The sequence below is a fragment of the Liolophura sinensis genome, chromosome 9, assembly GCF_032854445.1.
Source record: "Liolophura sinensis isolate JHLJ2023 chromosome 9, CUHK_Ljap_v2, whole genome shotgun sequence".
Classification (NCBI taxonomy): Eukaryota; Metazoa; Mollusca; class Polyplacophora; order Chitonida; family Chitonidae; genus Liolophura; species Liolophura sinensis.
Window position 1 is genome coordinate 25189868 of NC_088303.1, and position 26456 is coordinate 25216323.

Consider the following 26456-nt stretch of genomic DNA (forward strand, 5'->3'; position numbering starts at 1 on the left):
TTAAAGTTCTTCTTTGCTCTTCTTGCATTAATATATATTGACTGTAGTGAGAGGTACAGTTGTCACTGACAGATGGTATTACATTATCCATGTCAGTATGTCTACTTTAGATACCAAGGATTAATGGCATAAGAATACCAGTATAGGGTAACACACCATAACAGAGTTACTCCTCTATACACACCCTCTGATCTTAGTATACCTTGAACAAACATCACGGTAGCTTGTGTTTTCATAAAATACAAGTGCCCCTCCCCCTTTAAATGTTGACAAACATTTACGAGTGGAGATAAATTAGCAGACACTATCCTGAACCAACGGACAGCACAACCTGGGATTAGAATGCAGCAGATAAAGTCAGATAGACAAGATTAAGTGATTAAAAATGAGTAAAATTTCTAAAAGCAGTCCACTGCATATTTAAAACAGCACTGGGTCTTGACTATATTGCTATTAATGCACGTGCAAAATATGAACATTGTATCATTGATAACTTTCTCAGAAGGAATATGAGAAATTCTAACTACATGTTTGTGAGAAAATATACCAACTCATTCAATGACAACACATCAAATTGTTTACAGTGCCTTTTCAAAAGTTGTGGGCAATTATATGTGTAAATTTTAAGCTGGAGAATTCTGGCAACTAATTCTGCTCAAAACTTGGACTGTATTTATCAGTTTGGTAACTTCTAAAACAAAATATTGCTGCCAATGGGGCCAGTGCAGCCAGAGTTCAAGCAATGAAATGACCTCAGACTGACATAAAACCTCAAACGAGTAATGCGTATAAAATCTGTCCATACCTGTAACAAAGATTCCCAGACTGCCAGCACTCTTCCATCCGGTGACCATTCCAACCCTGCCAGATCCTCTGTGGCGGTCTCAAAGTGCTGCAGCACAAAGGTCAGGAGTTGTTTGTACCAGTTAGCACAGGAGAACAGGTATTATCAAAAGTAAATACAACTGAATGCAACCAAAAAGATGACGCAAAGATGATGGTATCAGAAATGAGACGTACATGTATGTAGTTATTTAGTTGAGTAAGTGGATGGGGTCAGATGAAAACAGATGACGGTTCATGAAAACACATAAAAACAGATACAAGCATATGTAACTAGTAAAACGATGGTATCAGATTGATGTGAATTTATTTATTCATGTGGTGTTATCCACCATGTACTGAAGAATACTGTACTTCATAATACATGATGGTGGCCAGCATAATGATGGGAGCAAACCAAACAGAGCCTGGAGGATTCCCACGACCATTTACAGGTTACTGTCGCACCTTTCCGCACACTGCCAAAGAGCACAAGCTGACTTCAACTCATAGCAATCACACTGGTGACAGGCCCCTTAGTCACTGTGCTGCACTAGCCGGGTACATGTAAATAGAGTGTATGTATGTTTGCTTGAGGGCTTATCTTGTTTCAATCACAGGATGATGAGGAGACATTCGGTGTGTGCATATATCATGTTTTCTAGTGGCAGAGCATGTCCATACTGCCCAAGATAACAACAGATGTATCACATTCACACCATGTTCAAATAGAGCTATGACTTGCACAGACATTAAATGTATCTGCCAGTCGTACGCTGCATCCTGAGAAGCCAAGAACGCATTCCTCTTTACAATTCATTAAATATGGATTAAGACACTGCTGCCAAGCATGCTAATTTTGTCAGCTCCAAGGGAAGATAAATTACATGTATACAGGTCAAGTTGTAAATTACTACCACAAAGATGTTAATGTTATTTTCCTCCAGAAGGACAACTATTTAATAACGCATGGTGTCCATATTGTTATCAGGCTTCTTTCATTCAAGGGACTATATGAACAGAAAAATTGGTGAATGCACTGCACATAAACATTTAAAATGGTTATTGAAGGAAAGACGAACCCTGATCTGGTCTTTTTTCCCAGACAAAGATGCTTGGTAATGTTTGCAGACTAAATTAGTGAATGGATCAAGTTACCAACCATCTTGGATGATGGTAACAACCAGCACTCTTTAAAATCAAAGCAAAGCATATTCCTCTTTTCAAACTAATCAAATTTCAAAGATGAAAAAGTGCATTTGTATGTGACAAGTTGACACTCATGATACAAGTGAAATACTACCCAGAAATATAACCAAAAAAAATATAAAAAAGACCAAACAAACAGTGAAGTGAGAAAAACATAGGCCATGAAGACTATCTTATTATCTGGTCACTTATAGCCGTTTAAAAGCACTGCCATTTCACCTCAGCCATTTTTTAATTCTTCTGACTGCTCACAATACATGCTCACCTTGACGAGTTCCCAGGTGCTACATGCAAACACGCTCACATAATCCTTGCAATCTCTCCTCTCAGCCAGGGCCATATATTTACCCCCAGTACTAAAATCTACACCTGAAATTGGAATAGGAATAGTCACACTATGGCAAGAGCAGAGGACAGTAATCATAAGTCAGGACACTTCTGTGCAATGAGCATCAATATTTCTAAGATAAAAGTGTAAAAAAAAATTACACAAAAATGTAGACGGAAATTGGGTTTTAAACTCAAATCTACCAAAATGAATGTGTTAAATGATATTTATAAAACTGTTTCAAAACGCCCAAAAAGCAAAAGTCTAAAAAACAAAAAGGGTATTCTTACTTTACAACTTGAAATGGGCACCAAACTTACTTCTCAATTTAATATTTTTGAACATGTAAGGCATAATAAAATATTTTTAAAAAAATCACAGTACACTTTACGTACTAGGCCATATTACCTTTCTGACACTGTTTGGGGTATTTGATGTAAGACACAGTCTTGTTCAGAAGAGACCAGACCGTGATCCTCAACTGTAACATAAAAAGGGTACAAACAATAATCTTTCATTTCAAACTATTAATCATGAATTTCTGAGGGCAATGTCTCATCTATCATTTAATGAAACATAGATAAATACCTTTTAAGGATGTTAAAAAAATTTTTCTTTACATTCACTTAAGGCAACAATCAAATAAATCAACTTTTGATTTTAACTTGATAATTACTAATACATGACTTTAGTGCATCTGTTTTTCAACAGAGTTCATGAGAACTAATCAAGTCTCAGTTGCATGTACTTACATGGAACTCTGCTGTAGTAAGAATATGACGGCCGTCTGGCCCCCACCTGACCTCGCTCAGGCCTGCCGACCCCTCGTCTATCTTACACGTCCAATCAGGATTCTCCAAAGACCAAACCTACAGATACAAGAACAAAAGTCATTTTCTCTTCCAATATGAATGCAATTTTATGCCATTCACAAAACTATTTCACTTCCTAAAGAGGCCAAGGTTCATGCCCATGGTTAGAGTAAACAAGTATGTGCTACATCAAATTTGGACTGTTGATCACCAAAGACTAATTAATACATATACTCAAATGTTCAGACTTAAGGCCTGCTGTCAGTCTTCTCATTTTTAGCACAGGTAGTTAGTACAGCTGGAAGCAAAAACTACATTTCTCTCTGTTTTTCCAGTAAAGATATGTATATGCCCACATAGATCTGGTCAGCCCAGTGTCTCTTTCAATTTCAGTAGGTAGGGTGTGACAACATGCATCTGTCATCACATGTACCAGTCCGCTACAAAGAGACACTGCCAGAAATGAAGTACTGTATATTTCACCTAAATTTTGGTGTGTAAAAAATGTACTTTTAGAAGCATATAAAGGTCTTAAAATGATAATTTCTCTGCCACCAAACATGAAATTAGTCAGGCTTCACTAAAAACTCTTCAGTTGCCCTAGGACATGGGTGAATCAGAATCAAGCAATGTGTACCATTTGAAAAATGTTAAACTTCAGCTGAAATGCAATAAATAATAACTTTGACAAAGCTCTAATCAGCAGGTATAATTCTCCCACAATGTCCCTCACCTGGACAAGAGCTCTCTTGTACATCCCACAAAGCACAAACTGTGAGTCCACTGACCACTGCAACAGTCACAAGAATTCCGCAATCTCAGATTATATAGGTGGAGCAGGAAAGCCTACTCACTTCACTAGCCTCACTCTCTAGTATCACTCCCTAGAAAACTAGAGCGAGAATTCACTTCAGCTTTTTAAACTTTTAAAGTGCCTCCGTGGCCTAGTGGTTAACATGCTACAGCAGCACAATGAGAACCCTCTCACCAATGAGACTGCTGTCAGTTCAAGTCAGCTCTTCAAGTCCTGCTCCTTTACCCAGGCTCTGCCAGGTTTCCTCCCACCACAATCCTGGCCTTCACTGTTTAAGTGAAATATTCTTGAATAGAGCATAAATCCCTAACTAAATATATAAATAAATAAATTTTCAATTCTCCACTAAGAGATGAATGTTACTTGTCTCTGCCTGGTGTTTTAAATCAAAATCAAGAATGTCACACTTGTTACTTAGTCATGTTATCATATAAACAGTTGCCAGTACTTCAAGAGGCAGAAATCTTGAGGAATTCACAGAAAACTACCGGACACACCTACCTAATATTATTAGGCTTGTTTTGCAAGTGCTGTATATTAAAAAAAAAAAAAATTGTAGCCATTTAACCATGTGTTTACAAATGGCTGTACCTCAATGTACTGAATAGTGTCGACACAGGAGAAGAGGTTGAGAACTTGCAGTGTCTCCACATCACGAATCACTAGTCTGTACTGAACCACACTGGCCTGCAAACAAAACACAAATATTAGGCCAACTGCAGACCGATTATGAATGGGATGATTATGGCTGTTTGCCAATGACATCAGCAGTATTGTAGCCGTTTTCATGCTAAAACAATTCGATCTCTGAAACTCTAGCAATAGTCAAGCCATTTCATGGCAATATTAGTGAAGACAGAAGTTTACTTGTAACCAACTAACATATGCATGCTCATACTGGCTTCCTCTGTGGCTGAACATGGGAATATATGCCAGCAACCTGCGGATGGTAGTGGGTTCCCCTAGTGCTCTGCCCAGTTTCTTCCCCCATTATGCTGGCCGCCGTCGTAAAAGTGAAATATTTAAAAGCACAGTGTAAAACACTTATTAAATAAATCAAATAAATAACATATGCATGCATGTAGTCTGATTAACGCAAATAAATGTATGTGTACTGGCATTTACATGTTGATCAATTAATTAGTAATTATGTTAAGTAACAAAGGATAGTCCACAGCTTCACTTAATTAGATCCAATGGGATGATATCACGCAAGGATTACCACTGATGTAATTGTAGGAGTCCATTTTCTTGAGAATCTCAACAAATTAAGCATAAAAGTGTACATCGAATGTCAAAGACGTCATGTAATTTCAGGAAATATTCGTTTCCTGAGAGGTAAAAGCCCAGTTCAGGTGGACAGTGTCCAAAGAAAGCCATTACACATTTGCCATGCCATTTGAGTAATTCACTTTTTGACACTATTAATTAAGGGACTGTCAAATTAAAACAATAAAAACAGTCAATTAGGTCAAGATTTCTAAGTGCTCATTCCCAAAGGAACAATACCTTGATTAGCCTTAGCGACAGCTTACTGAACCCTGATGGTATGCAGTGTAAGACGTGCTAACCCTATAATCTGCACCCTAGGAAACAGCTACAATATGTGCAACCACATGTATCAGCCTTTTGTCATGAGACTGACAATGCATGAATGCATGCAAAAAGAATTAAATACGAAATTTAAAAGGTTAAAATTGTGTTAACTTATTCTGCTATGGATGAATGAAGCATATGCTGAGCGAGCAGTCTAAAAGACTAAGCAGACTCCATACCTTAGTTTTGAAAGCCAGCCCTTCATCACTGAAGAGTGTACAGGTACAACTTAACAAACATAAAAAAATGATATTTTTTTTAAATTCTATAAAATACACATTTTACTGACCAATGTTGACGTATTAAACTAGGTCAAATATTCCAAGGAATAATAAACAGAGCAGTTTCTCTTGTTTTTTTTTTTTTTTGTTTTTTTTTTTTTTCATGGGATATTTTTTTTTCATCTGTTTGTAAAATACAGATCAAAATAAACATCAGTAACAGTGACCATATGTGAAATGTGACCTCAGTTAGCTGAATTCAATATTTAACAGCCATTTAACCAATAAACAATAGCTGATAGTGAAGCTGGAAGCAGAGAAGGCTGCAAAACCCATTGGGGTAACCCTCCCTCTACAGGCCATAGCCGCTGGGGCTGACCCTTAACCCCCCATGGAGAAAGCTCTGAACAACATCAGCAGGTACCACAAACCTCAAATTCAAAGATGCTGGACAACAATGAAAGAGATTAAATAACTTCCTCCTTCTGAATTTAATCTGTACTTCCTTTAAAACAACAAAGGCATCAACTCATTTATAACAGGAGTCTGTTCCTTCAGAAAGGAGGAAAGAGTGTCTGTTTCAAGGTATCTGTTGGGCTACCAAGTAGCAAGTTCTTCAAATTGCCACTGAAATACCTACTTATCAGGTGACTGGAGACTTCCATCAAATTTCATACGAGGTAAATATGGACACAGTTTTCTTTTTTTATTGTGATACAAAATTGGAGAATACATGTATATATATTCCTTTTGGAATGCTGTATTATTCTTAAAATTCTGAACACTGTTTATTTAAGAGTACAGGCCAAATAAAATTAAAACTGTTGACGTACATGTAACAGAAACATGTAGTCACCATATTGGACAATTTTTTTTTTTTTTTTTGCATTTCCCAAATAGCATGAATTAGTCTCCAGAGTCAAAGAATGGCTGTCATAACTGTTGTTGGTATACACAGACAGTGATAATGACTGCCATGGCACCATTAGCGTAGTAATTGTACTTGTATCTTAATTGTAAACTTGTGTGGGTGGGAGTAACATCTACAGTTAACCTGTACATGTATATGGCGGCTATTAGGTTCGAGGTAAAATGTTTGTTAATATTGCTTGTGGCCTCTCAAGTCTGAAATATTCAATATCATCATGAAGGAGGATGGCGTCATTCTCCAAAGAGAAAAAAAGTTAGTCCATACAGATGGTCTTGAAAAATATGGGCATGTAGGTACACAATGAGGCCATGTTTGTCCTAACGGGATATTTCATGAATAGGTATTTACGAACCTCAATTAACATGTTCCATTGACTTACCGGTGAAGTACAGAGAACAACCGCTACTCAGCCCTAACACGGTTAGGTTGCCAGCAACAACAACAACATTAACACTAAGTACCAACGCCTAAACATCGGTTTAACCTTTCGCCGTTTTCTTACCAAATACTTCCCGTCTGGAGAAAATCTGCACAGCAGTCCCGTATGTTTAAAAAGCTCCGAGAAATTCATATCTTCAATTCGTCAAATAACAGGGTCATGCTAGGTGTACGATTTGTTTCACTGTTTATGTTTTGACAGAATTTGACAACCGACATCAAGACAGTGCAAACTGTTCAAGTGCTAACAGGCTCTTCCCGCCGACATGCATGTCGTGACCAGGCTTATCTGTCTGTGCCCTGCCGACTAATATGTTCAGCATTGTCAGTTGAAATCTCCATTTGACACCAACATAACATCTTTGTTTGGAGCAATGGTCGGACAGACAAAAAATGTTTGATTGTTTGGTTAAAACAACGCCCGGTTCTGTGAATCTTCTCTCCCGCGAAAATGATTTGGGTTGTCTGGTAACACCTTGTCTGACTGCGAGGATAAAACAGTGCCAATCGTTGGCCGTGCCTTTGGTCATGACATCGTGATCAAGCAAGGGAATTGTATGCCAATCGAAGTTTGTGCGATTTTTTAGCCTGACAATTAGTAGATTGGCTGGAATTTGATTGGAATGTATTGACAGCTTTGAAATAGCGCCGGAATGTGACAAAAGACAGGTGTCTGGCCTATTTTGAGGTCCCCTGCGAGTGTGGATCGCCACGGGTGTCTTACAATATAAAGTGTATTGATGTGGATGTTTTCAATCATTCTTAGTGAAAAGAGGGTGAGTGGAACGTCTATGCTTTTCCTTAATATTTTACATGGGTAATGAAATTAATCCTTTGCGTGTTAAACACTGATTTAGTATGGGAAAATAACTCTCAGTCGATACCCCCTCCTCCCAAGCCACTGGCCTCGCTTTGGGATAAACACGTGGTCTACTGCTGCAGTGTTTTGCCGCTTGTTGAGTTTGTGGCGAGTAGACCGATCGAGAGGGGCTGTAGGGACTAAGTGACAGCCTTTCATCTACAACATTTTATCACATTGTCGGCCTCACTGTACTCTATGTCATCATTTTCATCCGTAAGTATTATACCAGTTTTCAAACGATTCCTCTTACTTTAATTCCGCTCACGGAGCTCTTACCCGCGGGGAATTTGCAACCCGTTCATTCACCCACAGAGTGACGCGAACCAATATGGCGACCACCTCTGGTTCGAGTAAGCTGAGAAAAGGTCTCCACGGAAATAGACAGAATATCGAGTGATCTTTGTACGTTGTGCTGGTTATTTTGTGGTAAATTGAGATTCGACGATGTGCTACAAGCGTTATTACATTCAGTGGAAGTGGATGGCAAAGCCAATACGTCGTATTTTACTGAAGAAACTCCTGTCACTGCTGTCAGGTGTCAAAAAATTCCTTGTTGTCATTCAAGAAAATGTACATACAAAGCAGGGCCGACTACATGTGATTCATGGTAGACGCGTTTAACTTCTGGGTGCTATCATAAGCTTTTAAGAATGAAACACTTAAGGTGGGAACGTTGTTGACTTCAGTTTTTGTTAATTTTTATTTATTTTTTTGTGTGTGTGTGTTACTTTATTTTTTGCACTTTTCTTGGTTTAGCTCGACCATTGGTTGTATTAATTTCAAGAAACACAGTTGAGGTCTCTACCACTTTTGCATAAAGTTTCTCATTCCTTCAGCAACATTTTCATGTGTACAATCTATTGTTACTTGATACTTCTGGCCTTGACATTGACATTATTAGTTTGTGGTGTACAGTTTACTGGAATACCCTGCCCTGATTAGGCACTGCAGATGGGATAATTTGGGGTCCAAGTGAAAAAAGAAGTTATCGAAACTGATCTGGGTAATTATATAAAGAAATTAGATATGAAAAAAAAAATCAGATGCAAGGCTGGTTAGGTGCTTTTAATTATGCTTTATTTACATGCATCAGGTTATGCAGTCTAGTATTATAACTCAAGCATTGCCTGTGGTGTCTTTTTGGAATTCCAGAGGGATAAAATTTTGTTGATTGATGCTGTTAGTAGCTACCCAAGCAGGGGTAAAGATAAAGGTGATGAAATAGTTAGACCAGCTGGGGCAGCTGTCATGAGCTTTTGGGTAGAGGGTAAGACAGTGTTCTGATCTGGGTCGGATTATAGTACAGCTCAGAAGCATGTATCTTAGTATGTTTTGTCATTGTTTATGGTGTACTAAGAATGTATCATTGGAGTTTAACATCACATTGTCTGTATTTCAGCCACATCATGGCGACTTGATACTAAGAATTTAATAAGTTGATATTTATAGCATGCATTTTAAAGTAGTGAAATTTCCAAATGTGAAGTGTCTGATATTATTTCAGTTCATTGACAGATGAGTAAATTATATCATAACTAAGTCCAAAAAATTTGCTTATTGAAAAAGTTGAAAGTGCAAAATTCATCTGATCAGAGGTGTTAAACAGGTCACATGAATAATTGAAAGCACAGGTTCAGGTATCTGGGGCAGAACAGGTGTAGTTGCTGATATGAATGTCTCTGGTTGTTAAATTCAAAAAATTGTCTGTATTTTCTTCCTGATACTTGTGTCATAGATGCAGCTGATATATGTACTTCACATGAAATTTGTCTGCTCTGACTTGCCATTAGTCCTAAATTAACAACATTCCTCTAAAGTGGAACACAAGGTGATAAATGCGAAAGTGAAAATGACCTTATCTTCTAGTAGGTCTAGTATGTACATGCTCATTGTCTGACAAGGGTATTTACAGGTCATATAGTATTAGCTAATTCACTCCTTATCACTGGGTTCCTTTTTGTTTCAGATTTGCCAAATACCCGCCATCATTTGATTTCCTGACCCGTAGGATGTCCCAACAACTCCTTCTCTCATCAAGCGGAACTCCACCAAACCCACCCATGTCTCAAGAAACCTTCAATTATCTCTGGGACGCTCTTGGAGATGTCACAAGTCATGGGTAGGTCCCTGCAACATGGATCAGCCTACTTAACCTGTTGTACATTGCTTCTCTGGTCTTGGAGAATTTGTATAAGGAATGTATTTGTAAAGAGATCTACAAAATGTAAATTGGTAAAAACATTTCCCTCCTTAATTAAACTTAATGCAAATTTCTGACTTAAGATTTTTATTGCTGTTTAAACTTTGATACAAAAGACATTAATTTTAGATATATGTACTATACCTATAAACACAGTAACAAAGGGTAACAGACATACTCTCAGCAGTTTGAGATGAAAACTACAGAGGCTATAAATAAAATACTAAACATTTCCCACTAGGGAATGGCTACTCATATGTCAACATTAGAAAGGATATTTGACTTTTTTGCCATGAAATGTGAGAAGAGCAAGTCAATAAAGTTGAAGTCATGTATATAGCAAGAAATATCTTGCTTAAAAGAGCTGTTTTAAAGGTGTAAAAAGCAGCCCGCCCACTTTTGTTTGCCTGGCAGCATTGTGCATTGTATTGGACTTGTCAGTAGATGTGTACACCACTGCATAGTGTCTATTGTTAGCATTGGTCTGTTGTTCAACCAAAAATTGACCAATCAAATTGCTTTGGGCTATTATCTGCCCACTCATTGTTATGCTTTATGGTGCCTGTCAGCTGGACAATTGGAGGTGCCAGTCAATGAGAGCTGGGATACATACACCTGAAGCTTTATATGGCTTATCCCCATAATCTCTCCACCATTGATCAGTATGAGAGTGGAAAACACTGAGCATATCAAAGCACTAAAACCTGTCCCGGAAATTGATAAAATGTCAAAGGAAATTGTTCTGTGATATATTTGTTCGTCTTCCAAATGCCTGCAAAATCTGAAGATGGTTTTGTTGCAGATAGATGTTAATGTATTGATCATTGAGTCCATTTCCTACTCTTCATTAAAGTCTGTTAGAAAAACGTGTTCCAGTGGGTAGCTTGTTAGAGATTTCAGTTAATTTCATTTGTCAGAAACTGTTAGAGTTGATACTTTAAATTACATTGATGACATCAAATAGACTAAATGTATGATGATTAATTTTTCTGATAAAGTAAAGAGTGTGGCATGCATATATATGATTGTTTCTATGACCTTTGTATTGATTGTACTAAAGATGGGTAACCACTGTGAGATATAATTGCTGTTGCATTTTATTTTATTTTTTATAATGTTTTTTTTTTTCAGAGATTACACCCATATAACAAGGGATATTGAATATGATTACTCAAATGAGGAAGAGGAAACCACTCTCCAAGTGGAAAAGTACCAAATTCATACACCAGATACTTTTTCTGAACTGGTAAGTTTGTTTTATATGAAGACAGTAAATTCACTGAACTTTCACTTTATTAATCTGTTTAGTGTGTAATGCTGTTCCTGAAGAATATTTTAGTCATAGTTCAATTTGGCACCCAAGATAATTTAAATCGCTGACAAATGTGCAGACATTCTTAGTAACTTGTTCTGGTGAAGTGTTGTCAAGATCTCTGAATAAAATAGAAGCTGGCGTAGAATTTCAAAATTGTATACTGATCAATTTGTTGACACTGAACAGCTTTTCAATTTCAATCGAGAAATGCTGCAACCCACCCCCAATTACTCGACCCTCCATACTAAATGTCCATTTCCTAGAAGTCCATTCTCCTCACCCACACACAGTAAACAACTAAACTAAGCTTTCAGGTTTGTTTATGTATTGGACAGTCTAATGCACCTCTTAGCTGATACTATACAATGTTAGCTTTGTGGAAGCATGTAAACCCAGCTGATCACACAGAGTGAGGGTAGACTGTAGAAAATGCAGGTCAGCTAAGTTCACGTATAACCTGAAGGCCTGGGGAGAGTGAAATCAATTTGGAAGGTGCGGAATCGAACATGTTTGAACAGGGAAGTGTGCTGCTCTTTTTATCTTTAGTGACCCACTAAAGGTGGAATTCCAGGAATAAATTTCAGGCTTACAAACAAACGAACTTAACATGATAAAACATCTTTTGTGCCTAGACTGTGAACCATGTTGTGACATACATGTACAAGCTAGTCACTTTCTTAGGTAGAGTGAATGGTGTGTACAAGGTATATGTGTTCATACATGTGAAGATTGTGAGTTTCATACATGCACAGTTTGATGAGTATTGCTTAGTTGCATACATTTCAAGACTAAGGATAGTGTAAAACAAGAGTCAAATGAATATTTCAATACTAAGGATTAATTACGATTACATATAATGTATTCAGAGGTATTTCGATTCTCAGAGATTTCCTCCCACCATCATGTTGGTTGCTGGTATAGAAGTGAAATATAGTCTTGATTATTAGTCTATTATTTCTTGAATGTGATATGAAGTATAATCAGTGCCATGTGAGAATGCCGAGCAAATTACTGATGTGATAGATGATCATGAGGCCGGAACCAAAAAGCTGTGTTTGGGGGTAAGCCTCTGAAATATCAAAATTATGTTTTCATACTAATGACAGTGTTTTTGCTTTAAAGAAAAGAAGATTGATGTTGTTTTCACCTAAAGCTTGCTGTAGTTAGTATATTATTCAAGGTTAACACTATATATATATATATATATATATATATTTGTATAATTAACTTAAAATCAATCTGAGTCTTAAATAAGGACTTCAGAAGGGAATACTTTATTAAATAATCTTTCATTTCTATATGTATACCCAGAGAATCCATTATTTAGGGAAAAAAGCAAGTATGAGTAATAAGAAAAAAAGTTAGTAAGCTGACTAACCTACAAAAAATTGAGTTGGTTATCCCAAACAGAATTTTGGCTTGACTTTGATTCGTGTTCATGTTGTTTTGAGGATATTTAGCAGACATGTGCAAGGCCCTTAAACTTCAGACCATCCTTTGTTGCTCATGCATGTGTGTTAGCGATCACGCTCGGCCTGATTTGTTGCCGAATTCTATATCCAACAGTCAAGATATAACACCTGTCATTGGCTCATTGTAAGAAATTCCTCAACAATTAGCCGTAGTAATGAGGGATAATTAGTATGTGAGGGATTGTATAACATGTCTGGCAGCTTGGGTTTCATGCTGTGCTCACGTAAAATTTTACCCGGGTCACATTCAAGCTGGTGGGGGTTTTGTAGGAAAATGGAGGGGGTGGGTGATGGTCATTGGGAAATTATCACGTTGATGAGATACAATATTTGCAGTCAGTCAGTCAGTCAGTAAGTGAATACATGTAAGAAAGTAAAAAATAACATATGCTATTTTATGCAATTATTGTAGGAGTGAAAAGTAGTATTATATGTGTATTTATTGATTGACAGATTAAGTCTTTTTATTTCTGCTGTTGGTGTGGAGTTAATGTTGTGATGTGTCAAAAGATAACAATTAGATAATCAACTGTTTGACACCAATTAGGAGAATTATCTCACTGATTAACACTGGGGTACACATGAGAATTCTAACTGTAAAGGTAATAGTATGAGTCTTATCACCCTTATGTAGAGCATTAATTCACAGGCCTGTGGGGCTGCCTGTAGGCTTGCTTACATCTCCATGGTAACCGCATTGTAAGCCCCTGGGCCATTGCAGGTCAGTTGTAAAGCTATGTCTCTGCCGCTTGCCATGGCCTACTTTTGGAGATCTGGCCAGCGCATGCTCTTTGCATCAGGGAAGTGCATTGGTGATTAACATAATAAATTCATGAGGGGTGTTTATGTTAGACCACGTGGGCTGTGACAGGTCGATCCATGTCAGACAGAAGCATGTCTGGGCATGTCAACAGCAGACCACCTTAGTAACATGACAGAACATGTTTATGTGGGATAAACAGTTCATAGGTTCTACAGACCACACTCAACAAACCAACGCTAAAGCGGAGTAGGAAAAAAAAAATTTTGCAGCGTTTTTAACTTGGAATATTTGGAGATACCAGCTAAATTTTAAAATAGGAAACAAAAGAGGACTTTTACGTGTAAAATGATGAAGTTTGAGAGGACTGGGTTTACGACCTATCGGGTGAGTACAGGGAGGCATCATTATTTGGAAAGGGGGCAATGGATCAGTTTGACAGTTGGCTCACATGTGCTCCCTGTGGGTTCACTCTAAGCGGCAAAGATGCCCAGGGGGAATGGATTGTTATTGTCCATTGTCATCTACTCAGTCTCCTTCTGTGATCTATTAGCAATAAATTCTCCAGGCTTTAACTTATTAGTTTTTCTTTAAGGTCGTCTTTTCTAGCGTAATTATGCAGATATAGTTGTGACAAATCAAGTGACAAGTCACATGTTTTACCGCCTGATAAAAATTGTTTCTTCAATGTGCTGAAAAGCAATGGCTTCTTTCCAGAAAATTGACCGTTTGAAAAATTTTGAAGTTTGAAAAATATCAGTCTATAAATATGGTTATTTATCCAGTTTTATTTCTGAAGAAGAGGGGGAAAAAAAACAGTCTACATTTAAGGATCATTCATCATTTGGTTTTCAAATATGGTTATTCTCGCACTTGATTTAAACCAAAAAAAAAGCGTAAAATTTGAGTTTCTGTTCTCCTGTAGTTACCATGAATAAGATGTTTACTTTGTAAAGTATCTTTCTCTACATCCTTATAGTGGTGTAGACAGCTTAAAATAGAACTGATGTCACCTTGAAATATAATGCTTTTGTGAATTACCTTGATTGTGGTGACAAGAATTAAAGCTAGTATCAGGTGATACAGGGAGGGGTATTATCACTGACCATGCCCCCCCCCCTCCCACTTGGGAACATCAGGTCAGGTTAGGGTGACTGGAAACGGGGAGGGGGGGGAGGAGATGTTATATCTTGTAATTTATCCCATGTGGTGATCATATATTACCCGAGGAATGCACCATAGTGCTTTTCCATTCATATCAAACTGCCTTAAAGGATTGTTTTCTGCTGTTGAACCCTGGTATTAAGTACTTGAGTGTCTTTGATCTGATCAGTTTTTGTCATTAATTTCCTCTGAGCATTCACACAGTAGGGTGTCAGAGAATTTTTTCTTTACTTCAAAGAGAAATTTTACATGTGGAAGTACATATTCTCCATGTGTTAAGCTTCTTGTCAGCTTGTGAGAAATCTCTTGTTGACATGTAGGCTAATAAATGCTTATGGCATGTCCCTAGAATTCAGTGTTCACTTTTCATACATTAATAAAAAAAAGAATTTAGACAGTCATCTGTATTAGGATAGTGTTGTACACAAGCAGGTCATCCTCTCATATTATCTCATGTGTCTGCCAGGGTTGGTGCTGTTAATTCGTGGAATTTACACTGCAGCTTAATTTGTGATGAATTGTTAACCAATCATCAATCATTTTGTACCTGCACACAATTGTTCTTGCAATCATTACGAGTGTTCAGAGAAGTACAAACAATAACTAATGATTTTAGTCCAAGCCCATTAAATGCTCAAAAAATATACATCTTTGGTTTTGTACAACTCTGTAACATGCACATAGGGTGTAGTGTCGAACGTATGGCTCAGTTACATCTAATCCAAGATAAGAAAATAACTTTTTTCCTTTTTTTTTTTGTCTGAATTTGTTACATGTTCGTGTGATTTGAAATGAAATAGGAGACGGTAGATGTATTCTGATATTGTGGTAAACTAGTGTTTTAAAGGAGAGAAGCCGAATCACTAACCCTTGTTCAGGGTTATGTCCCCCGGCTCTCTCCCCCCACCCCCCAAACCCCTGCAGAACCCAGACTGCAGCCATTGCAATTTCAGGACAATGTTACTCCCTCTCCCCTTTTCATTCTCTGCTACAAAACATTCCTTTTCTCAGATCCACAATTTTTTAGGAGCAGGCTGTGTAGGATAATTACTTGTGTTGCACCTGTATAGCCTTGATTAATGAATTAATTAATTATGTGTTGATTGGTTGTTCTCAGCTGAACCCCATCATCGCCCAGACATCTGTGTCCCCAGATTCCAAGTCACACATCATCAGCAGCTCAGCAAGCCCATACCATGATGGTGTAAGTTGATAACTGTCCTCAACCTGTTCCACATGTGGCAACGTAATACTTAATTGGTTGAATGGGACAGAAAACAAACCTCAAAATTTGAAAACCAATGTGATGCTCTCTTGTGGATGTCCATCAACATGTACAACTTGTAAAGAAGAAAAAACTGTTATCAGTGAATGTTGTGTTCAGTTGTGGTAGTCAGTAAAGCCTGGCTCAGTTCTGAAGTTAGTCAGCAAATATTTGGTAAAAAGCATTTTCCTGACAGAATTTTGTACTGGGTCACGGTAACGTTTTTATGTAAATCTTACTTTTGTTCATTCATTTTGGTACTTCACTGTTTTCTTTGACTTGTTTCAGCCTATCACATCACCACCACCATATTCACCAAACAGCCTTCAATCACCAGTACCAGCAGTGCCTTCCAAGTAAGTCACGATGCACTGCACTTTGCACTGTTTTCAAACGCTTCACTAAGGCACCGTTAAAATGTCCTATTCACTAGTAAATATTTCTCGTTTTAAGGATTTTAAGGAAGACAGATTTTGTACATTGTCTGATTATATACACTGTGGAGAAATATCTAATTGTGTAATAAATGTTTTCTTGGAATGTGTCCTCATTTTGCCATGTCGTCTGGAGAATATTAATTTTAGCATCACATTCCTCGATAAGGGACAGCGTCACTTTGAGTGGTAAAACTGGTTGTCATGGCAGTAGGTTTTGTATTGATTGGAACTTTGTCATCCCCCCCCCCCCCACCAATCATGCCTACTCCTTGTAAATGGGTCAGTGCTTTCCACTACACCAATAATTGGTTGAAACATTGTCAGAATTTATTTTGTGCTATAACTGGCACATGGCCATTAGATGCAAAGAAAAAAAAAGCAGATTTGGAGTGACCAGTCATGGGTGTTTTAATTTTTTTTTTCAAAGGTGATTGATCTTGAACATTCAGATGTCATGTAATGTGTTCACTTTTCCAAATGCATGTAGCTGTTTAATAGCTCTGTGGTAGGTGTGTTGAGAACAATGACAGACTGAGATCAAACATTAACAGATACAGCAGTGTTGAAGCCACTGTGATCTTTACACTGTCAGTGAGATAATAAGATTATGAAGTGGAAGTGTTTGACTGGTAACAGTTACTAATGGACTTTGACAGGCCTGCAGTTCATTTTCAAGTCACACCTGCATGTCCTGAGCTTGTATTCTTTGTTGATTTAATATGTGGGAAAATGGGACACCTGAATACATTGTGCTGTATGATGTTTCACATCTGCCAATCAAGTCTTCGTAGTAACTGAAGAGTAAAATGGATAAAAATAGCCTTTGGTTGACATAGGAGTGTCATGTGATGTAAATTTTCCTGTACTCCTGAGTCATAAATCTATAGAACCTGTACTAGTTAGAGGACAAGGAGGAGAGGGTATAATAGGCCACGCCTCTTTGCTGAATGATTGGCATGTAACTACCTGGCCAGCACTGGCAAGGAGTCAATATTTGTCACCAGTCTTTCAATGTTGATATGTAAGGCAGGCTTATTTATTTCACTTGGCCAGTTATCTTATCCTAGGGGCCAGTTTTAGCTCTATTGTGTCTGCGTATTGATCTCCATTGATCGCTTCTAGTGCAGGGTCCAACTCAGTATCCATTCACTCAGCCAATTACTATCAAGAGACGGAAGGGAATTCTTCAATGGCCATTGTTCTCCTCCAATAGTTGGAGAATTATCAAAGGGGGGTAATCATTCCTAGACCCAGGCCTTTGTCTCTGGCTTGATCTCAGCATGGATGCCAGTCCCAGGCAGTTGATTGGAATCTAAATAATTGAATTCTGTATATTGCTTTGTGTAGAGGGTTAATGCTGATTTATTGCTGTTGCTGAAGGTAATTGCAACTGAAAGTGAGATTTTACCACTGGTTGGAGAAGACATTTCACATGTAGTTAGTTACAAAGGTATACATGCATTACAGTCTGCTGTGATTCTCCACAGCTTTCACCTGTTTACATTATTGATATAACATGTGGTATTTGTTTTCAGATTATTATTTTTATACTTCATATGACATATGGAATTGATAATTTGCATATAAATCATATCTAAGCATCATAAACCTTACTTCAAATCCATGCCTATTATTTTTCTGTGTGTAATAAACTAAATTTTCTTAGTGATGTCTGTTACAGCTGTCAGTTTTGTTCATTTCTGTTTTACAACATTATGTTGTCAGTCACAGTGTCCACTTGTGTATTGCATGATAAAACAGATGCGTTCAGCACAGATGCTCTTACAGACCAGTGTTAAGGCAATGTGCAGACATATTAATTTGTGTTGTTCATTTGTCTTTGTAATTTATGCTGTTTGTAAGGTGTGGGGTTTAAAGAGGAGGTGTTTATCATTTTGTGTCTCTAATTTCATTTACACTGTTTCTTTTCTTTTTTTTCCACAGCACAAATTATGCAGGGGAATATGGGTTTGAGATCTCATTTTCACAACCATCGAAGGAAACTAAGTCAACAACTTGGACAGTGAGTATCCTTATTTGACTAACCTAACAATGTCATGGCAAATGAATAACTCATCATGAGAAAAAAAAATATGTAACAGTCTTGAATAGGATGTAAGACATGAAGAAAAATCAGTTAATGAATTGGTGTTTTATGGTAGCATTTATTATTGCTGAATACTTGTACTGTGAGGTTCTCTGCTTTCCTTGTGGCATTTCCGTGTTCTTTACATCATTAAGCAATGTGTTCTGTGCTTTCCTCTTTTAGTATTCTGACTTTTTGAAGAAGTTGTTTGTGCCCTTGTGACATTTCCGTGTTCTTTACTTCATGAAGCAGTGTGTTCTGTGTTTGCCTCTTTCACTATCCTGACTTGTTGAAGAAGTTGTTTGTGCCCTTGTGACATTTCCGTATTCTTTACATCATTAAGCAATATGTTCTGTGTTTCCTCTTTCAGTATTCTGACTTGTTGAAGAAGTTGTACGTGCGTATGGCCACCACCTGTCCTGTGAGGTTTAAAACGGCACGGACACCACCTAATGGGACCATCATACGTGCCATGCCCATCTTCATGAAGCCAGAACATGTTCAAGAGGTGGTCAAGCGATGTCCGAATCACGCCACATGTAAAGAGCACAACGAAAGTGAGCGTCTTAATGCTGTTGACTTAAACAGAAGCTTGATAGTCATTGCTTGAACTGGTGGTTTACATTCACAAGGTTACAAATATTATAGTATTTGCCTTAAAATTAGCCTGAAAAAAGTGTATTTTTACTGGACAGCAAAGATCAAATATATTATTTTTGGTGTTGAAACTTCCATTTTTTCTGCACATCATCTTATCTTCCTAAAATACCTGGCCTGTCCAAGATAAGTGCAGCTCTCTGAATCAAGGAAACTCTCGGATGAAATTTTAGGTCAAAAACTCAACTACTGTTGTCAGTAATAACTTTTTATTGTTCAGTTGAAAGAAACTTATCCTAAATATTTATTAAAAAAGAAAAAAGGTTAGATGAAGAAGGAAACATGTGTTTGGCATTTAATTACATTTTATGTGAATGTGCAATTTTGATTGAATCTTTACAAAGGCCTGTGTGGTCATGCTAACCTGGAATTTCATCCTGATTATAATCCATGTTAAACCAATCCACAGGTGCTCTAAAATCAAAGTCACAGGTGTCCATGATAATTATCCAATGATAATTATGTACTAAAGTGTAGCTTATTGGCTGAAAATTGTGATGCATAGATCGGTGCAGCAGATGTCTGGTTAAGCTATTAACCTGAAGAGTATTGAGTTTACAACTTAAGCCTAATTACTGTTTTGCATGGCTGAAACAGATGTAATTAAAACAGAGTACTTTGATGAGTAATGATGGGCGAGAAGGGAAGAGGATATCCTAGCAACCTAATTAAAATCCTGGCCTATTGGAAATATGTGCTTGATTATTGTGCTTCATGCTGAGCTTAACTGAGTGTGTGAGAATGCATTTAAACAGTTTCACCTGCAAGTGTAATTAAATCACTCGTAATGATACCTGTACATTATTGATTTGTTAATACACTGTGCAGCCTGGCCGATGATCCACAGGATTTATTAATATTAAGAAAAAATTATCATTTATTTTCCAGAAAAGTAAATCTGTTGCATTAGTTTCCAGTTAAATAAAATGTTCCAGCAACAGTTATCTGTGGATTAACTTTCATTTCTCTGTGCTGATTTATTTCACTGTAACTTGTGACCCTGTTGATACAGTACCTTACCACATTTCTGCCAGTTTCTGACTTTCTTGCACCCTTTTTGGAAAATATGATTTTTGGAGCACATTGCGAAGAACAGTGGTAGATGTTTTATTATTCCTCTACCCATGGGTGTAATTGCTTTACTCGCTCAATCCAGTATTGTTAACTTTGGTGTTCGTGTTTCTCAGATCATCCTGCCCCGACTCACTTAGTCCGCTGTGAGCACAAGTGCGCGCAGTACGTGATGGATGACTACACTGGCAGACAGAGTGTCGTCATACCTAATGAAGCGACACAAGGTATGGGGAAAGAAAAACAAAGAGAGAGAGAGAGAGAGATTTACATTCTTGTACAGTTATGCCATCTTTGATTCTATGTTAATCTGGGTCAAATTAATGTAACAGGGTAAAATGTACTTGCTATATGCAACTTAGATCGCAGCACTAATTGTGATAGGTCAGCCATGTTGGAATTTGAACCAATGAGCTCTGAAACCTTAGTCTGTGTCCTACCAGTAGACCAATGGGAGATTTCCATTGACCTGGGTATATTGCCAGATCCTTCTTCTTTGAGTTGCAGTGGTTGTGAGTTCTCTACTATTAAGATCTGCCCACAATGTATTTTTTGGACATGTGTGATGTCTTCAGCATGATTATTTCTCGTTTTTCATGATTTTACAAATTTTGCACTTAGCGTGTTGCCCAAAATTGAAGATGGTATACATTTGTGTGTTTTATGAGGATAGCACAGCTTCTAGTTACTCAAGTATTTATTCATTGTTGCAGCTGGATCTGAATGGGTGGTGAACCTGTTCCAGTTCATGTGCCTGGGGTCATGTGTGGGTGGCCCAAACCGTCGCCCCATCCAGATCGTCTTCACCTTGGAGAAAGAGTAAGTTTATTCTTGTCATGCATCATTCAGAGTTTTCACAGTTTGTAACATATGTAAGACTGTGTGGCTTAGTGGTTAGCGTACCATGACCCGGGAGCCTCTTTTCAATGCCGTGGCTAGGAGTTCTAGTCCAACTCCTGTTGGCTTCCTCTCCAGTCAAATGCGAGAAAGTCTATCAGTAACTTGCAGATGTTCGTGGTTTTTCACCAGGCTCTGCCAGGTTGCTCCCACATTATCCCACCACAGTGCTGGCCACTGTTGTGTACGTGAAGCCCCAGTCAGGTCGAATAGGTAACATCCTAGGGTTAAACAACTAAATCAGACTTATCCAGGTACTAAACTTCCTATACCATAACACATGATTTGGATGAAAGTTGATCTGTAAGTTGCGATCGTGTTTGGTTTTGCAGTCAGAAAGTGTTGGGGCGACGTGCGGTGGAGGTGAGGATATGTGCATGTCCTGGCAGAGATAGAAAGGCGGACGAGAAGGCAGTGCTCCCTGCCAAACCTTCCCCAAAGAAAGGTATTTGACTTAAATTCAAAATTAAATGTTTTTCTTCATTAGTTTTGTGTTCAGCTTTCACTGTAGGCTCATTGTGTATTGTAGGGGTTGGGCAAAATGAATGAATCTAAGGTGGTTTCCACTGCTCAGCAACAGCTCAAATTAAGACAAATATTAAGTACTGTCTGCTATAACACTAGTTTATCAGCACTCTTTGTGTTTATGATAACACCCACATTGGTGATCTAAAGTTTCTTTCAAATCTAGTCACGTATTCATTTTAAACCCAAAATGCTTCATGTTCAAAGTGAAGCGGTATAGATTGTTGTATGATTTTCATCTGAAATTGAGATAAATTTGTCATTGAAGATAGGGTTTTCTCATTGCTTATGTACTGACATTATGATATTATGATTATCTTTGTTTTACTTGTCAGCATTATCGAAAATGACAGTTGGCACAGAAATTACAACTATTGGAGCCAAAAAAAGGAAGTTGAATGATGAGGATACCTACACTTTAACCGTGAGTTATTCCCCTTTAGTGTACATCAATTTAAGGATGTTTGAGATTTGAGAAGTATGTATTTTGGAAAGATTGTTGAAGTGTAAATTTGAAGAAAGAAATGTTTTATTGTTTTGTTTTTGTTTTTTTGACACTGTTTTCTTTCCATTCTTTGGTAATGTGGCATCACTTCTTAATATTGTGTTCCAACAGGTCAGAGGGAAGGAGAACTATGAAATTTTGTGCCGACTTCGAGACTCGTTGGAGTTATCTTCATTGGTTCCTCAAGCCCAAGTTGAACAGTATCGACAGAAACAGGTTGAACTGCAAAAAACGTAAGTTAAATGATCATTATATGTATAAATCCATGGGGTTGATATATGTATATCAAATTTCAAGAACAAGATAGGCAAAGAACTTTTCTTTAGCTGAAATATGAAGAAATCTGTTGCAGAAGTGACTGTGTGACTGATATAGTTGCACTATTCTCCCTTTCTCTTTATCTCGACTACCAAGACTACCAGCTGTGTCAACCCCCAAATGTTTTCATGCTTCTGTGTTCATAATTTGGTAGTATATCAACCCTTCTTTTGTCACTTAGTGTTAGCCTGGTATTGCACTCGCAGGAATACTGTCCGTATCATTTCGTTATTTATTTAGTAGAGAAGGGAGTTAATTATACTGAAGTATTTTTCTCCCACTGGATTACTATAGAGTGACATGAAATAGTCTATTTGTTATGAGTACTACTGGAGTAGTAATATTACCATACACTGTTAAACAAAATCTTTAAATGTTATCCCAGAGCAATTGGCATTTTACGAAATAAGGGTGAAAGTGAAAAACTTCAGGAAATTCTAATCCCATTTTTCTAAAAATGCTAGTTTGTTATGATAGAGGTACATGTGAAGCATGGCACCTTATCATCATAGATGCCAGAAGTTATGCCAAATACCATATGCACTTTCCATTGGGTTTGTTTTGGTGGTTGTCGCTGAGCTTTATTGCACAGCAGAACTTGTCCTCACATGACTGTTTGCTGGTAGTCGTTGCAAAACCGTTACAAACATCCTATCCCATAATCTCACAGTAGTCTGCACCTTATATCTTCGCGCTTTCTGTTATCCTTGCCCTCTTGCCAGTGTGATGCATCATGGGAACTGTTGCCAACCTGCCACCAGCCACCTGAATACGATACGGCCAATGGAAATGGATGTAGCAAAACTTTTTGGGGGTGATGTTTTAACCGTGCTGATTGGCTGAATCGTTTCAGGTGGCTGACAGCAATGATGGCAGAGGAAACTGACAAGTCACCACTCGAGAAGAAGAAAAAGCTCCCACCAAAGCCAACAAAAGTGGCGTACAGAATGAAGGGAAAGTAAACAGCCAGTGTGCCATCCCTCAATCGCCTACATTTCCTCTCTCGTATCAAAATTTCATCAGATCCCATGACACATTGCTGTTACTTGCTGGCATGGACTCGTAATAGGAACTGAAAGTGCTGTTAAGTTTGTATGGTGACAGTTTTTGGTACGCTCATGGTAGATGTGGTTATTTGTCATTGTTCCACATTTTTACCTCCCTCCATAGTTCGAGTGTTAGCAGTTGGTTTTGAAGTTTTTCATGATAGTTGTCGTGCTTGTTTTGACTTTACAGCAGGGATGACATTGTTAATTGTAACTTTTTACAGGTGTGTAGAAGCAATCTCAAGTGATCCCACAAAAAAGATTATCATCCAAGGAGCTAATTTGCATAACTGCCTTCATTATCCAAATGAGTGGTAGCTTTGATAATCATCTGTTAAAACCACATGTGTGGTTGTAAGATGTTTAAGAAGTAGAAAAGTGAATTCTATATGCATTTCTATACACAATAGTGCATGCATTAAGTGGACAAATTTTGTAATTGCAATGTTTTAATTTTTTGTTAAGTTGTCCACACTTTTACTCGAAAAAAAAAAACTAATATATGGTTTTCATTTTTTTTTTTAATAAAATCGCTTTTAAACTGCCAGATTTTTTACTGGCATCACAAGCCAATTTTTATGATGATCATTTTAAGACTTGCATACATATGCATATTATTAGATGCTCAGTGTTCAAAAGATTTCATGAAAAAGTTATTGAGGAGATAAGTCGTAGGTATATTCGTTACCTAATGATGGATACATTCTGATGAATGCAAACTGTTCCAAGTTTATAACATCTATATTCATAAAATTCCAAAACGTTACAACAAAACTGGTGCAGCATTCATTTTCTGTGTAATTTATATATAGTTAGTAGAAATGGTTATTATGTGTTTAGACACCTGCAAGAGAACATTTGCTGGTCAAGGTATGACTTGTTTTAGTTTGTTTTTTGTGTTGTTTTTTTTTTAAATATTGTTATAATAGGCAAGTCTTATATAACCTTATTTACACTCAGTTAGGTGTAAATGTTACACCTGAAGAAGCCGTCCATTCCACTTCTTATACAATTTGTACATTGTTGCTTTTGTTATATATCTATTTACAATTTTGTAGATATTTGTATTTATATCTTGTTGTAAGAATTTCTTGTGAAAAAGGCAGATTTATTTTGATAACATGATGGTCAGTGCTTAAGGTGTAAGATTTCGATCCTACCATATTTGCGCTTGTAACTGGCGCATTTGTGTAACTGGCACACATACAGTAGTACGAATAAGATTTATTCCAGAATAACCTTTGTGACCTTTGACTAATTTGGGAGATTGGACTCTCAGACGGCCCAGCTGGATATCACTCAAAAGGATAAGCCCCAGGATGTGTCCCACTTGCTCCCCTGTGGTCACGGGAAGAAATAGTGCCCACAGATGTGTCGTTCCATCGGCCACTGGTCTCGTCCAGTGGCCGAGCCTGACGTGGGTGGAGCCCGTGGCATATTTGGTAACGCCTTAACTCACATTTCCGGAATATTGGGACATCACTTAGTGTCTTACGGTAGCCACTGCAGGTGCTACCATTGGCACTTCGATCAGTGAATGGAACGCGCCCCGAGAAAAAAATGATAAACCCGACATCCTGTGGACCCATCAGTGAATAGTTTCCTTTGACAAAGGCTACCTGTTATCCTTGATAACAGCTAGTGCTGTCTTCATTCTGTTTAGCTAAGGCATGGTCTGTCATGAACACATAGTTCTAAAAGCCACGTTGGTTTTACTTTACTTTTGCTGTCATTTCCGCTGGACATTAAGAGCTTTGTAAAAAGTGCACCAGTTACAGTACACGTGCAAATAAGGTACATTTCATCTGCCATAGCTGCCTGAAGATGCAGTCAGATTATCTGCAGTTGGAAACTGTGCAGTAGTGTCAAGTTTTGCATTGTTTACATTTGTTACTCACGTATCATTGCATGTAATAAACCAAAATCTGTCACAGTTTTATCTCTCTCTCTGTTGTGCTTTACTCTATCTCTTTGAACCCCTTTTTACTTGGACATATTAAAGGAAGGCCAGAAATAAGTGCCAGTAAGGATAACTAAGAGAGAGAACAGAACTAAGTAAGTAATAATAATGGTAAAGAGGAGGAAAATCAAGATGAAAGTGATAGTAATAGTAGCTAAGACGAAGATTAGGACTAAAGTGATAGTAATGGTAACTAAGACGAAGACTGGAGTTAAGTGATAGTAGTGGTAACTAAGACGAAGACTGGAATTAAGTGACTGTAATGATAAACTAAGTGGAATACCTCAGTTAAGTGATAGTAATGGTAACTAAGAAGAACACTGGAGTTAAATAAGTGATACCAGTAATGATGATTAATGGAAGACCAGAACTAAATGAGTAATTGTAATGTTGACGAAAGGAATTCAGTTGCAAAGTAGGTGATAGTTGTGGTAATGTGAGGGAGTACAGGAAATAATGGTAGTGTAATTCATAATTCTTCAGCCTTTTCACATGTTTGCAACTTGATTGTTCAAGCATATTGTGAAAGTATTATTCTCTGGTGACTGATAAAATTATAACTTTGTTGAAGCCCTGAAACTAGCCAATCCAACCAATGTAGTGTTGTCTCCAAAATAAAATTACAAATGTGCGTAAATTACTCCAAAAGCTGTTCTTTGATATGCGAAATGGTTGAATTTGGGTGAATGAAAGACATACAGGACTAAATGACAGGAATGGTAACTAAGGGGGAGGCAAAAAAAAAA

At 37.6% G+C, this 26456-nt stretch overlaps 2 protein-coding genes across 6 annotated transcripts in view; one reads left to right on the plus strand and one right to left on the minus strand.

Annotated features, from left to right (window-relative positions):
- The window catches only part of LOC135475439 (WD repeat-containing protein WRAP73-like), a 34822-nt gene extending 27013 nt beyond the window's left edge, over positions 1–7809 (minus strand). For both annotated transcript variants that reach the window (XM_064755339.1, XM_064755337.1), the window contains exons 1-7: positions 7236–7809; positions 4577–4672; positions 3905–3961; positions 3112–3228; positions 2768–2840; positions 2297–2400; positions 806–892 (exon numbers count right to left, since the gene is read on the minus strand). In XM_064755339.1, coding sequence (XP_064611409.1) covers positions 806–892; positions 2297–2400; positions 2768–2840; positions 3112–3228; positions 3905–3961; positions 4577–4672; positions 7236–7304 — 603 coding nt within the window. In that variant the 5' untranslated portion in view covers positions 7305–7809. The remainder of the gene's footprint in view (positions 1–805; positions 893–2296; positions 2401–2767; positions 2841–3111; positions 3229–3904; positions 3962–4576; positions 4673–7235) is intronic.
- The window catches only part of LOC135475437 (tumor protein p73-like), a 41888-nt gene that overhangs the window by 8899 nt on the left and 6533 nt on the right, over positions 1–26456 (plus strand). Inside the window, exons 3-14 of one of the 4 annotated variants that reach the window (XM_064755336.1) lie at positions 10000–10152; positions 11365–11479; positions 16062–16148; positions 16497–16564; positions 18590–18668; positions 19102–19288; positions 20576–20686; positions 21173–21278; positions 21689–21801; positions 22217–22305; positions 22498–22619; positions 23558–23951. In XM_064755336.1, the coding sequence (XP_064611406.1) occupies positions 10000–10152; positions 11365–11479; positions 16062–16148; positions 16497–16564; positions 18590–18668; positions 19102–19288; positions 20576–20686; positions 21173–21278; positions 21689–21801; positions 22217–22305; positions 22498–22619; positions 23558–23666 (1339 nt within the window). In that variant the 3' untranslated portion in view covers positions 23667–23951. Of the gene's footprint in view, positions 1–8114; positions 8247–9999; positions 10153–11364; positions 11480–13921; positions 14168–16061; positions 16149–16496; positions 16565–18589; positions 18669–19101; positions 19289–20575; positions 20687–21172; positions 21279–21688; positions 21802–22216; positions 22306–22497; positions 22620–23557; positions 23952–26456 lie in introns of those variants that run through there. The other 3 variants (XM_064755334.1, XM_064755333.1, XM_064755335.1) reach the window with 3 other exon arrangements.